We start from the raw sequence: 12,552 nt of genomic DNA, 5'->3' as shown, positions 1-12,552 counted from the left end.
TTGCCTAACCCTAAGATCCTCCTGGTGGTGCCTAACCCTAAGACCCCCCCTGGTGGTGCCTAACCCTAAGACCTCCCTGGTGATGCCTAACCCTAAGACCTCCCTGGTGGTGCCTAACCCTAAGACCCCCTGGTGGTGCCTAACCTTAAGACGCCCCTGGTGGTGCCTAACCTTAAGACCCCCCTGGTGGTGCCTAAACTTAAGACCCCCCCTGGTGGTGCCTAACCTTAAGACACCCCTGGTGGTGCCTAACCTTAAGACCCCCCCAGTGGTGCCTAACCCTAACCTTGACAGTGTTACATTAAATCCATTCCCCGTTTTGCAGTTAAATAACGCCTGCAGTTTGGCTTATGTAGGGGCGCTATTGATAAATAACGTTAGTGTGTGCCACTATTGATGAATAACGTTAGTGTGTGCAGTTTTTCTTCTTTTTTCCCTGTGCGCCATTATTATGCAGTACTAACGATAAATAGCGATAAGCGTATCTTTTTAATGCGGCGCCATTTTCATGCATAGGCGCTGTGCGCCATTATTCACTGATCCCACTACATGCACCCAACTTTATATATAATGTAGAAAAGGGTTTCGACTCTTGATTGTTACCCGTAACCTCCAAGTTTTTGTAAATAAGAGAGGCCAGGAGCCCAATGGTGCAATACTGCTGGACAAATGTATATATTAGGAAATTGTGTGTATATATACTCACAAAGGTTGGTTGCAACACTTTCAACCACCGCATGAGCCTGCTGAAAAATAACCGATCCTGCTCGGTATCCCAGGACCGCAGGCGCAGATGCTGGTTGGTCGCTCTCCTCCTTTATAATATTGAAGACACAAGGTCTTCGTAGCTATAGACCCCCAAGGTTATGGGCTAGTCTAGAAAACACTGGTGGAGACACCCTTAAAGTGAACCCGAGGTGAGAGGGGTATGGAGGCTGCCATATTTATTTCCGATTAAGCAATACCAGTTGCCTGGCTGTCCTGTTGATCCTCTGCCTCTAATACTTTTAGCCATAGACCCTAAACAAGCCTGCAGCAGATCAGATGTTGCTGACAATATTGTCAGATCTGACAAGATTAACTGCATGCGTGTTTCTGGTGTGATTCAGAAACTACTGCAGCTAAATAGATCAGCAGGACAGCCAGGCAACTGGTATTCTTTAAAAGGAAATAAATATGGCAGCCTCCATATCACTCTCACCTCGGGTTCACGTTAATAATGAGAAACTATAAACTATAGCTTAGGTAAGAGATTTGTTGTCTTACCTTCTTAAAAGACAAACCAAGTAAATGGAAGGTGCCCGCGCTTGTGACCAATTGCTGCAAAGGCACATTTAATCTACCTGAGGAAGCAGACCAGAACCTGAGAAACACGTTGTCCTAAGTGCATTAATACTTTTTTAATTAACTTGGGTTCTTGGGTTGTCCTTTAAGAAGGTAAGACAAGACATCGATCTCTTTCCTAAGCTATGTTTTATGCCAAAGTTTATAGTTTTTCATTAAAGGGAAGGTCCAGGCTCCAAAAAAAAACCAAAATCCACTTACCTGGGGTTCCTCCAGCCCCTGGCAGTCAACCTGTGCCCTCGCCGCAGCTACAGTGGCTCCCGGTGTCCTGCGCTGCAGAAGCTGACCTCGCCAGGTCGGCTTCTGGGTCTGCTTCCAGTGTGCTCACGGCGCGGGTCACGTGGTCTGGCTGACGTCTTCAGGTCTGTTCTGCGCCTGCGTAGTACAATCCTGATGACGTCAGCCGGACCACATGACCCGCACCGTGGAACGCAGAAGAAGCCGACCCGAAACCCGACCTGGCGAGGTTGGCTTCTGCAGCGGAGAAGACCGGGTGCCACCGGAGCTGCAGCGAGGGCACAGGACGACTGCCAGGGGCTGGAGGAAGCCCCAGGTAAGTGGATTTTGTTTTGTTTTTTGGGATCCTGGATCTATCCATTAAGGGCACCTCCACCAGATTAGTCTACAACAGCCAACAACCAGTTATATAATATCCACAAGCATATACAGTATGTTATTTCCATGGTTTCCCCCCATGGCATCGTATCTTCTTGATTCGGCCACAATGTACCATGCCAGACCTTGTACAAACACGGTTTTCTCTTAAGACAATAACATTTAAACTCATCTGATTACCTAAGATGTCTTCATAGACGTTCTCCTCGGATAAAGTGCGTGTAAAGGCCAACTTGGTCTGTGCGTACCAATCTACCCGTCCATTCTCTGACGACTGCAGTAGATCTTCGAACTCGTAGGACTTTCTGATGGACAGAGAGGAGGAGAGGAAGAGAGTGGTGAGGGGAAATGAAATGTGAGAGGCTGATACAAGAACACAAACAGCTCTTGACACTGAAAATGAAATTAGATAGGAAAAACAGAACTGGTTCATCAGGAAGAGATTATAATGATGACACAACACTGTGCCATGACTCTGCAAACTGCATCACATGAACTGCTGTGCAACACTGGGAAAGAAAAACCTTTCTGAAGAAGTCTATGAATAACGCTGGAGTCAAAAACAGACATGCAACTTTTTAACCATTTCAGCCTGCTGGGATTTTTCACCTTATGCATCAGAGCAATTTTCACCTCCCATTCATTCGGCAATAACTTTATCACTACTTATCACAATTTATCGATCTATTTCTTGTTTTTTCCACCACTAATTAGGCTTTCTTTGGGTGGTACATTTTGCTAAGAATTATTTTTTTATAAATGCATTTTAACAGTATTAATAAGGAAAAAAATGGAAAAAAATCATTATTTCTCAGTTTTCGGCCATTATAGCTTTAAAAAAAATCCACGCTACCATAATTAAAACCTATGTATTTTATTTGCCCGTTTGTCTCGGTTATGACACCGTTTACATTTTTTCCCTATCACAATGTATGGCGCCAATATTTTATTTGGAAATAAAGGTGCATTTTTTTCCGTTTTGCATCCATCACTATGTACAAGCTTATGATTTAAAAAAAATTCGTAGTATACCCCCTTCAAATGCATATTTAAAAAGTTTACACCCTTAGGTAACTATTTATGTCTTATTTTTTTTAATTCATTGTAATTTTTTTTCCATTAAAAATTATATTTGGGTAATATTTTGGTGTGGGAAATAAACAGTTAATTTTTAATGTTATTATATATGTAAATTGTAATGTAAAAAATATGTAGATGTAGTTTTACTATTTGGCCACAAGATGGCCACCTTGAATTTTTTTCCCTCCTTGTGCTTCTCGCTAAGCGGAAGCACAAGGGGGATGCAGAAATTTTTACGAGCAGAAAGACTGAAGCCTCTTGTAAGAGCGCTTTGTTTTTTCTGCGGGGGACACGGATCGGTGATCGGGAACCATGTTCCTGTTCACTGATCCCAGGGCTACCGGGGGACGGCACGGGGGCATGCCCGCGATCGCTCTGGAGCGTGCCGAAGCACGGCACCGCAGCAGAGCAATCGCCCGGATGTGAGCTTCACGTCCGGGCGGCAGAAATGGTTAAAGGGACCCCAAACAGAACTGTTATACTACTCTTTCATTGAAATATATATCATTGCTCCACACATGACATATAGCATGTCATTATGACACCTCCGGCATCCGGAAAAATAGTACTTATAGACACTTTGATTTCCGTCACTGCAATGGACACCGGACAGAGGAGAAATGTCGCCATTTGTCTGAAAGGTTCCTGTGTTTAAAGGACACCCAAGGTGAAAATAAACGAAAGAAATAAAATATTGTATCTATCTTCCTTCTTCTTAAAATGACTTTTTAAGATATTCCACGGTTTTATTTTATATTTAAATCTACTTTTCAAGTTTTTACTGTTTTATTGCTTTTGCTCAATGACACATTCATTGAAGTATGCCAGAGCTAAAATCTATGAACTATTGAACCTTTTTATCTCTTTCCTGCTCTCAGAAGCCCTTTTCTGCTAGGAAATTGTTTTATAGTTGTAATTTCTTATCAGCAAGGGTCACACTGTAATCTGACTCAGTCCTGACCCAGACAGGAACTGCCACTTACATACCTGATGTTTAACTCTTTCAGGCAGAGGGGGGGAAAAAGGAACACAGCCTAGTTATTTGTGTGCTAGGCACTGTGCATACCCATGTCTATCTCATCATGTCACGTCACCTCGGGTATCCTTTAACAGGATCCGTTGGCTTGTCTGTTGGTGCAGACCCAGGGGTTTAACTACAGGGGAGTGGTCCCTGCAATTGCAGGGGAACCAGAGCTATAAGGTGGCCCCAACTACTACTTCAGTCCCTCTGATAAAGGGCTCTATCCTTGAGATCAGGTGATTTTGTGGATACACTTGTGATCGTGTGTGGCCACCTTAACTGTGCTGGTGGTTCAATGGACTTCTGAACAACTTTCTGTTAAAAAGTGACCGATGTCAAGTGGTGCAAAGTGGCAAAATAACCGCTACTCGCTAATCAAATTCTGAGCCTGTTTAGTACCCTACAAACAGTCACTAACATTTGGTGCCTTATCCACAGTCACTAAAGGTTGTGCCTTACCCACAGTCACTAAAGGTTGGTGCCTTACCCACAGTCACTCACGTTTGGTGCTCCAAGTACAGCCACTATGGTTGGGTACCCGGTAGGCAGTCACTAAGGTTTGAAGGGGGAGAGAACTGTCCATATTTACCTAAACTACGGTAATAAAAAGAATTGCCTGAGTTTCAATGGAGGAATATAAAAAAGAAAAAGGGGCAAGGGCATTTGAGTCCCAAAGAGGACCTGTCCCTCCAAGAAAGGGACAATTGGGAGCTATGTGGAGACCCATGAGCAGTGGTCAGTGGGCGGGGCTGGCAGCCACTTGTAGCCTGCTCGCTATCCGCTCACTACTCTGGGCTTGCATGGATTACCTCAAAAGCACCAGTCGGTGAGACCTACATTATGTTTGCTGTGTAAGCTGCTGCCTGATTACTGAGGGAATTGCTTGTCATCTGTGACTTGCTTGTGCATGGCTGCAACGCTAAAGCATCATCCAGGATGCACAGAAATGTGGACAGAGGAGCACACTATCAGTACTGTACCTGCATTAACTGGTGAGACCAATGCTCCCTGTGCAGCTGGTGAATGGCCAATGGCCATTGCATGCCAATCCTTGCATATTGAACATTGTGCATTTTGGTCTACCTTTAAGATTGTCTGTGCTTACTTGCTGAAGCATTAAAAATAAAAAATGACTCCCAATTATTGATTGAATTAAGATACAGTACTATAGTATACCGTGCTTGAATATGACAAACTCTGATGATATATTAACTACCTAACGACCACGTCGCGCATCTCATGCTCGGGGAAGGGGGGGGTGGAGCACCGCCCCCTCTTCAGTCTCCTGTTAGACGGCATGATCGCTGTCTATTTACACAGTACAGCGCTGCGATCAGCAGCAGCACTGCACTGGGGACAGCCGTGTGACACGGCTGTCCCCCTGGGGGACAAGAGAGTGATCGGCAGTGATAGGCTGAGGCCTATGACAGCCGATCGCTGTGATAGGCTTGCTGTGGGAGGCAGAGGAAATGTTTTTTTTTTTTATATAAAAGGCTAAATATTTATAAAAAAAATAAACAACTGGGGGGCGATCAGACCCCACCAACAGAGAGCTCTGTTGGTGGGGGGAAAAGGGGGGGGGGATCACTTGTACGCTGTGTTGTGCGGCCCTGCAGCTTGGCCTGAAAGCTGCAGTGGCCATTTTAGCAAAAATGTGCCTGGTCTTTAGGGGGGTTTACCACTGTGGTCCTCAAGTGGTTAAACTATGTTGCTCGTTCCTTTGGAGTTTACTATAAAGGGAATCTACTGTATACTAAAGTAGGTTAGGGGCTTGATTCGCGAGAATGTGCTAACTGAAAGCACGGCCCCGATAGGGTTTTTGCGAATTCGCAATTGCGCGCGAAAACGTGCACAAAACGCAAGCGCGGCCGTGCTATGAGTTAGCACAGTCTCGTGAATCAAGCCCCTGATGGGTAATCAAGATTTAATAAATGTATACTTTTGCATATACATTTTTCTTTGGTTGACTTTTTTCTATAACTGTGACCACCTGTAGCCTCATTACCTCTCCACTCTACTGTGCGTATTCTACTGTATTCTAAATAGTTATTTTTTTTATTTTGATTTTTTTTTGCTATTTTTTGATAAAATCTGTTTTGTGCCATAAAAAAAATAAGCTTCTTAGTTCCCCGATGTGACACAAGATGGCCTAATCTATCACAAACGCTCTATAAGTTGTGTTTTTTGTTTTAAAGCGATCCGGAACTGAAGCTCAGGATCAAAATGAGATACTAACCTGAAGAGAGAGAAGCATCAGGATCCTATTAAGGCTTCCCCCACTGGTCCGATGTACTCTGTCGCTGAGCGCGGCCCCTCTCCATATCGGGGCCATGCTCCTCTTCTTGCAGAGTGGCCGTGCAGTAGACATGTGAGCATGCCTGCGCATGTGCAGTAGTACAGAGCTGCTCATACACAAGCGGCTCTGGCTTACTGCGCATGTGCGGGCATGCTTGCGCGGCTACTGCACAGCCACTCTGCAAGAAAAGGAGCTGCGCGACCCTGATTAGCAACAATGCCTTGCCAAATACTGAGGGAATCAGAATACAGGGGGAAGCCTCAGTAGGATCACGTGCATGAAAAAAGGCACCAGGAAAAAAGGGCCCAGCTGGATAACGAAATAACAATAAACATTGTTGCCAAACTTAGTTAATGTTGAATACAGTTTTAAAAACAGACCGGAGATAATAACGAAAAGATATTAACGTTAAAAATCGTTACATAATACAGCTTAACCCAACCCTACTCTCACACAGAACCCTCCCCTGGTGGAGCCTAAAACTAACAACTCCCCTGGTGGCATCTAACCCTAACCACACCCCAGTGGTGCCTAACCCTAACACCCTCGGTGTTGCCTAACCCTAACCACCCCCTGGTGGTGCCCAACCCTAAACCCCCCCGTGGTGCCTAACCCTCCCCCCGTGGTGCCTAACCCTAACCCCCTCGGTGGTGCCGAACCCTAACCACCTCCCTGGTGGTGCCTAACCCTAACCACCCCCCTGGTGGTGCCTAACCCTAACTACCCCCCCCCCCGTGGTGCCTAACCCTACCCCCGTGGTGCCTAACCCTAACCCCCACGGTGGTGCCCAACCCTAACCACCTCCCTGGTGGTGCCTAACCACCTCCCTGGTGGTGCTTAATCCTAATCAAATCCCCCCCACCCGGTGTTGCCTAAAACTAACCGCCGCCCAGGTGGTGCCTAACCCTAACCACTCCCCTTGGTGGTGCCTAACCCTAACCACTCCCCCTACAGAAACACCCTTTTACACATAGAAACAATAATATCTTTGATATCGTAAAATCTGTACATACAAACAAATTAATATGACAAAAACTATAACGTTGCAAGCTTCTAAAACGATACAAGAAGGTTGAGGATGACTATATGCATCCTATGGAAAGAAACACAGAGACAACGGGAGCCCAGATGGTGCAGTATGTCACAGAGATTGATGAATAAATTAAATGGTGTTGAAATAATACTCACAAAGGCGGGTTTCAGAAGGGCAACCGACCACTGCAGGCAGGTGGAGATGCACAAACCCGACTCCACTCGGGGTACCAGGAGACCTGGCGGAGGTCGCTCTCTTGAAAAAACTCTTACACACTGGCAAACTAGGTGGTGACAGAGACCACCAGTGGTCAGGTGTAGGGGCACCCCACGGATGGGGTGAGACACAGTAAAAAGGAGTAAAGAGGCGCCCAAGGTGAATAAAATACATTAAAAGCAACTAAAATATAAATAAATGAGGTGGCTTACCTCAATGATAACACACCCATATAGGAATGGATATTAGTAAAAAAAGCACAGGCAACGCGTTTCGTGGGAACTCGTCCACTTCCTCAGGCCAAACAAAGTGCCACTAAGGCGCCTTGAATCCGGCTAGCGGCATTTAGTGGCACTTTATTTGGCCTGAGGAATTGGGCGAGTTCCCACGAAATGCATTGCCTGTGCTTTTTTTTACTAATAAATAACCATTCCTATATGGGTGTGTCATCATTGAGGTAAGCCACCTCATTTATTGATATTTTAGTTGCTTTCAATGGATTTTATTCACCTTGGGTGCCTCTTTACCCCTTTTTCTAAAACGATAACATACTTAAAAAATGTAATGTTCTAATGTTGATATCGGGCAACCTTTTTTCTGCTTTTCTCGCTGTATTAACAATAATTGCATTCAAGTCTATGGCGGCACCCTTTTCGTCCACTAGCTGCTGGCGCCCTTTTTTCCTGCTACAACAGGATCCTTAGGCTTCACTCTCTTTAGGTAAGTATCTCAATTTGTACCTGAGTCAGGGGCGTAGCAATAATCAATCAGGGCCCTTGGGCCAGAGGGGCCCTCCCTCCACTGCAGTATTAGCTCCCTATTGGTCCTGTGCGGGTAATAATCACTTTTATATATACTTTGAATGCTTCCATCTGAAAATGGCGCCTGAGAATAATGGCGCACAGTGTTGCCGCTAATCCGTTTGCCGCTTATCGCTATTTAACGTTAAAGCCTTATTGTTATTTAGCGTTAAAGCCTTATCGTTATTTAGCCTTAACACACAGAACCCTCTCTGTACCTATCCCTAACCCATAAACCCCCCTGGTGGTGCCTAACCCTAACCACCCCCCTGGTGGTGCCTAACCCTAACCACCCCCCTGGTGGTGCCTAACCCTAAGACCCGCCTGATGGTGCCTAACCCTTACCACCCCCCTAGTGGTGCCTAACCCTAACCACCCCCCTGGTGGTGCCTAACCCTAACCACCCCCTGGTGGTGTATATTGTACTGTAACTATACCTAACCCTACTCTCACACAGAACCCTCCCTTTACCTATCCCTAACCCTAAGACCCCCCCTGGTGGTGCCTAATCCTAAAACCCCCCTGGTGGTGCCTAACCCTAAGACCCCCCTGGTGGTGCCTAACCCTAAGACCCCCCTGGTGGTGCCTAACCCTAAGACCCCCCCTGGTGGTGCCTAACCCTAAGAGCCCCCCAGTGGTGCCTAACCCTAACCTTGACAGCGTTACATTAAATCCATTCACCGTTTTGCAGTTAAATAACGTCTGCAGTTTGGCTTATGTAGGGCGCTATTGATAAATAACGTTAGTGTGTGCCACTATTGATAAATAACGTTACTGTGTGCCGTTTTTCTTCTTTTTTTCCTGTGCGCCATTATTATGCAATACTAACGATAAATAGCGATAAGCGTATCTTTTTTAATGCGGCGCCATTTCTATGCATAGGTGCTGTGCGCCATTATTCACTGATCCCACTTTGAATAGTGGTAATCAATAACAAACTGTTCCCCACCCCCTTCTTGCGCCTCTGACACTGTGTTCTCCTTGGCAGATTTTGGTGCGTCATATCAATTGCTATGTATAGAGTGCTTGGGGGGCCGATTGTAAAACTTGCACCGGGGCCCACATCTCCATAGCTACACCGCTGACCTGAGTTGTTATCTGGATGTATGTGAAGATTACATTGCAGCACTCCTATGTCCAGAAAATAGTTTGCATGATAGTTCTTTATGTCATAGTTATTTTCTTTTAATAACTGTAAATTTGCATAAATATGGTATAAACAGCCAACGTAACGGAGATGAATATAGCTGTTTCTACGTACATCTGTATACACCTACACTGCACCCGGAAAGCACCCAGTTATGTTAATAACGCACTTATAGCTGTTAATATTATTACGTTTATGACTTTTTCCCGTTAAAGAGCCAGAAATTCTCTGAGTCACAGAATGATGCGTCATTTAAAATAACACCATAAATATGCAACAGCATAAATGAGTGCTTGTAAAGCAGAACAATTAAAATAAATCTATAATTACCATGGTATAGTACAAGGAAGTATATCAACAGCATAAGAGAAACTGAATATTAAAACAACTTTATTAACATACAACTGAAATAAAAAGTAGTCAAGCTCATCTAAAACATGATATAACATTTTTGAAACCCATGAATAAACTGATATACGTAGGACAAAAAAACACAGCAGCTAAATTCTACCGAAGAACAACCACAATCATGTCACACTGTACATTACAGCAAGAGATTTGCAAGATGAATCAGACTTGGCTGTGCCAAAAGGCAAATGTAATCTTATGAATTATAGACAACCTGTCATTGGGATTATACAGTAAAGTCCCTAACATCACAGGCAGGGAATGCCTGATGCCACATATGTATTCTTGCTGGCTGCTTTTGAAAAATTATCAAGGACTTGGTGCACAGGTAAGTATATAGATCCTAAGGCCTATATTGATGTCTAGGCACACAGGAAACAAACCCCTCGACTACTTGCTAACAGTAATAGTTGACAGCCAGCAGCCACCAATTTGAGTTGGGGGCCTTGTGATTTTTACATAGATGACATTACTTTGGGCTAAAAACAATACATGTAATTATGTGGGCAACAAAGTTAGGAAAAGAAGTTAAAATTGTGTTATCATCCCAGACTGTAATAATGCTTTAAGGGGTAACAAGCTCAGTTCCTCTTAGTAGATGTATAGTTCCTGCCTCAGTGTAGATGTATGGTCCCTACCTCACCATACCTGTATGGTTACTGCCTCACCGTACATGTATGGTTCCTGCCTCACCTTAGATATATGGGTCCTGCCTCACCGTACATGTATGGTTCCTGCCTCAACGTAGATGTATGGTTCCTGCCTCATCACATATGTATGGTTCCTGCCTCAACGTAGATGTATGGTTCCTGCCTCATCACATATGTATGGTTCCTGCCTCACTGTAGATGTATGGTTCCTGCCTCACCGTAGATGTATGGTTCCTGCCTCACCGTAGATGTATAGTTCCTGCCTCACCGTACATGTATGGTTCCTGCCTCAACGTAGATGTATGGTTCCTGCCTCATCACATATGTATGGTTCCTGCCTCACCATAGATGTATGGTTCCTGCCTCACCGTACATGTATGGTTCCTGCCTCACCGTAGATGTATGGTTCCTGCCTCACCGTACATGTATGGTTCCTGCCTCAACGTAGATGTATGGTTCCTGCCTCATCACATATGTATAGTTCCTGCCTCACCGTACATGTACGGTTCCTGCCTCAACGTAGATGTATGGTTCCTGCCTCACTGTAGCTGTATGGTTCCTGCCTCACCGTAGCTGTATGGTTCCTGCCTCACCGTACATGTATGGTTCCTGCCTCACCATAGATGTATTGTTCCTGCCTCACCATACATATATGGTTCCTGCCTCACCGTAGCTGTATGGTTCCTGCCTCACCGTAGCTGTATGGTTCCTGCCTCACCGTACATGTATGGTTCCTGCCTCACCGTAGATGTATGGTTCCTGCCTCACCATAGCTGTATGGTTCCTGCCTCACCGTACATGTATGGTTCCTGCCTCACCGTAGATGTATGGTTCCTGCCTCACTGTAAATGTATGGTTCCTGCCTCACCGTAGATGTATAGTTCCTGCCTCACCGTAGATGGATGGTTCCTGCCTCACCATACATGTATGGTTCCTGCCTCACCGTACATGTACGGTTCCTGCCTCACTGTAGATGTATGGTTCCTGCCTCACCGTAGATGTATGGTTCCTGCCTCACCGTAGATGTATGGTTCCTGCCTCACCGTAGATGTATGGTTCCTGCCTCACCGTAGCTGTATGGTTCCTGCCTCACCGTACATGTATGGTTCCTGCCTCTCCGTAGATGTATGGTTCCTGCCTCACCGTACATGTATGGTTCCTGCCTCACCGTACATGTATGGTTCCTGCCTCACCATACATGTATAGTTCCTGCCTCACCGTACATGTATGGTTCCTGCCTCACCGTAGATGTATGGTTCCTGCCTCACTGTAAATGTATGGTTCCTGCCTCACCGTAGATGTATGGTTCCTGCCTCACCGTAGATGTATAGTTCCTGCCTCACCGTACATGTACGGTTCCTGCCTCATCACATATGTATGGTTCCTGCCTCACCGTAGCTGTATGGTTCCTGCCTCACCGTACATGTATGGTTCCTGCCTCACCGTAGATGTATGGTTCCTGCTTCACTGTAGATGTATGGTTCCTGCCTCACTGTAGATGTATGGTTCCTGCTTCACTGTAGATGTATGGTTCCTGCCTCACTGTAGCTGTATGGTTCCTGCCTCACTGTATCTTACAACAATGCTCATGTTTTTGTGCCAAACTAGGAACACTCACGGTATCCAGAGCTGACGGTATGACTGGGAAAGGGCTAACCGCATTTCAAAGGCAGACAACCCGGGCTAAAGTTATATGCAGGAACCTTCTGTGGTTTTTCCAGCTTCTTATAGACCAGGAAACGAAAATAAACCTGCAGGCTTCCTTCCTGGCTGGTGAACTGATGCTACACATGGAGGAACGTGAGGTTGCATCTGTCTATTAATAATCATACGCTCCCTCCAGATATGTCACAGTCACTGCTCTGAGAGGAAGTCTGACTTTCTCAGGATGACCCCAGAGGAATACAGCAGCACCAGGTCAGGGCAGTGTACAGTGCATGCG

General features: G+C 45.4%; 1 protein-coding gene across 1 annotated transcript in view; it reads right to left on the bottom strand.

Annotated features, from left to right (window-relative positions):
* DENND2A (DENN domain containing 2A) overlaps nt 1-12,552 on the bottom strand; it is a 216,274-nt gene that overhangs the window by 89,063 nt on the left and 114,659 nt on the right. The window contains exon 4 of the mRNA XM_068278269.1: nt 2,140-2,264. Coding sequence (XP_068134370.1) covers nt 2,140-2,264 — 125 coding nt within the window. The remainder of the gene's footprint in view (nt 1-2,139; nt 2,265-12,552) is intronic.

The sequence above is a fragment of the Hyperolius riggenbachi genome, chromosome 3, assembly GCF_040937935.1.
Source record: "Hyperolius riggenbachi isolate aHypRig1 chromosome 3, aHypRig1.pri, whole genome shotgun sequence".
In the NCBI taxonomy this organism is placed as follows: domain Eukaryota; kingdom Metazoa; phylum Chordata; class Amphibia; order Anura; family Hyperoliidae; genus Hyperolius; species Hyperolius riggenbachi.
Note: the sequence above shows the minus strand (reverse complement) of the source record. Positions and strands in the feature narration are given on the sequence as shown.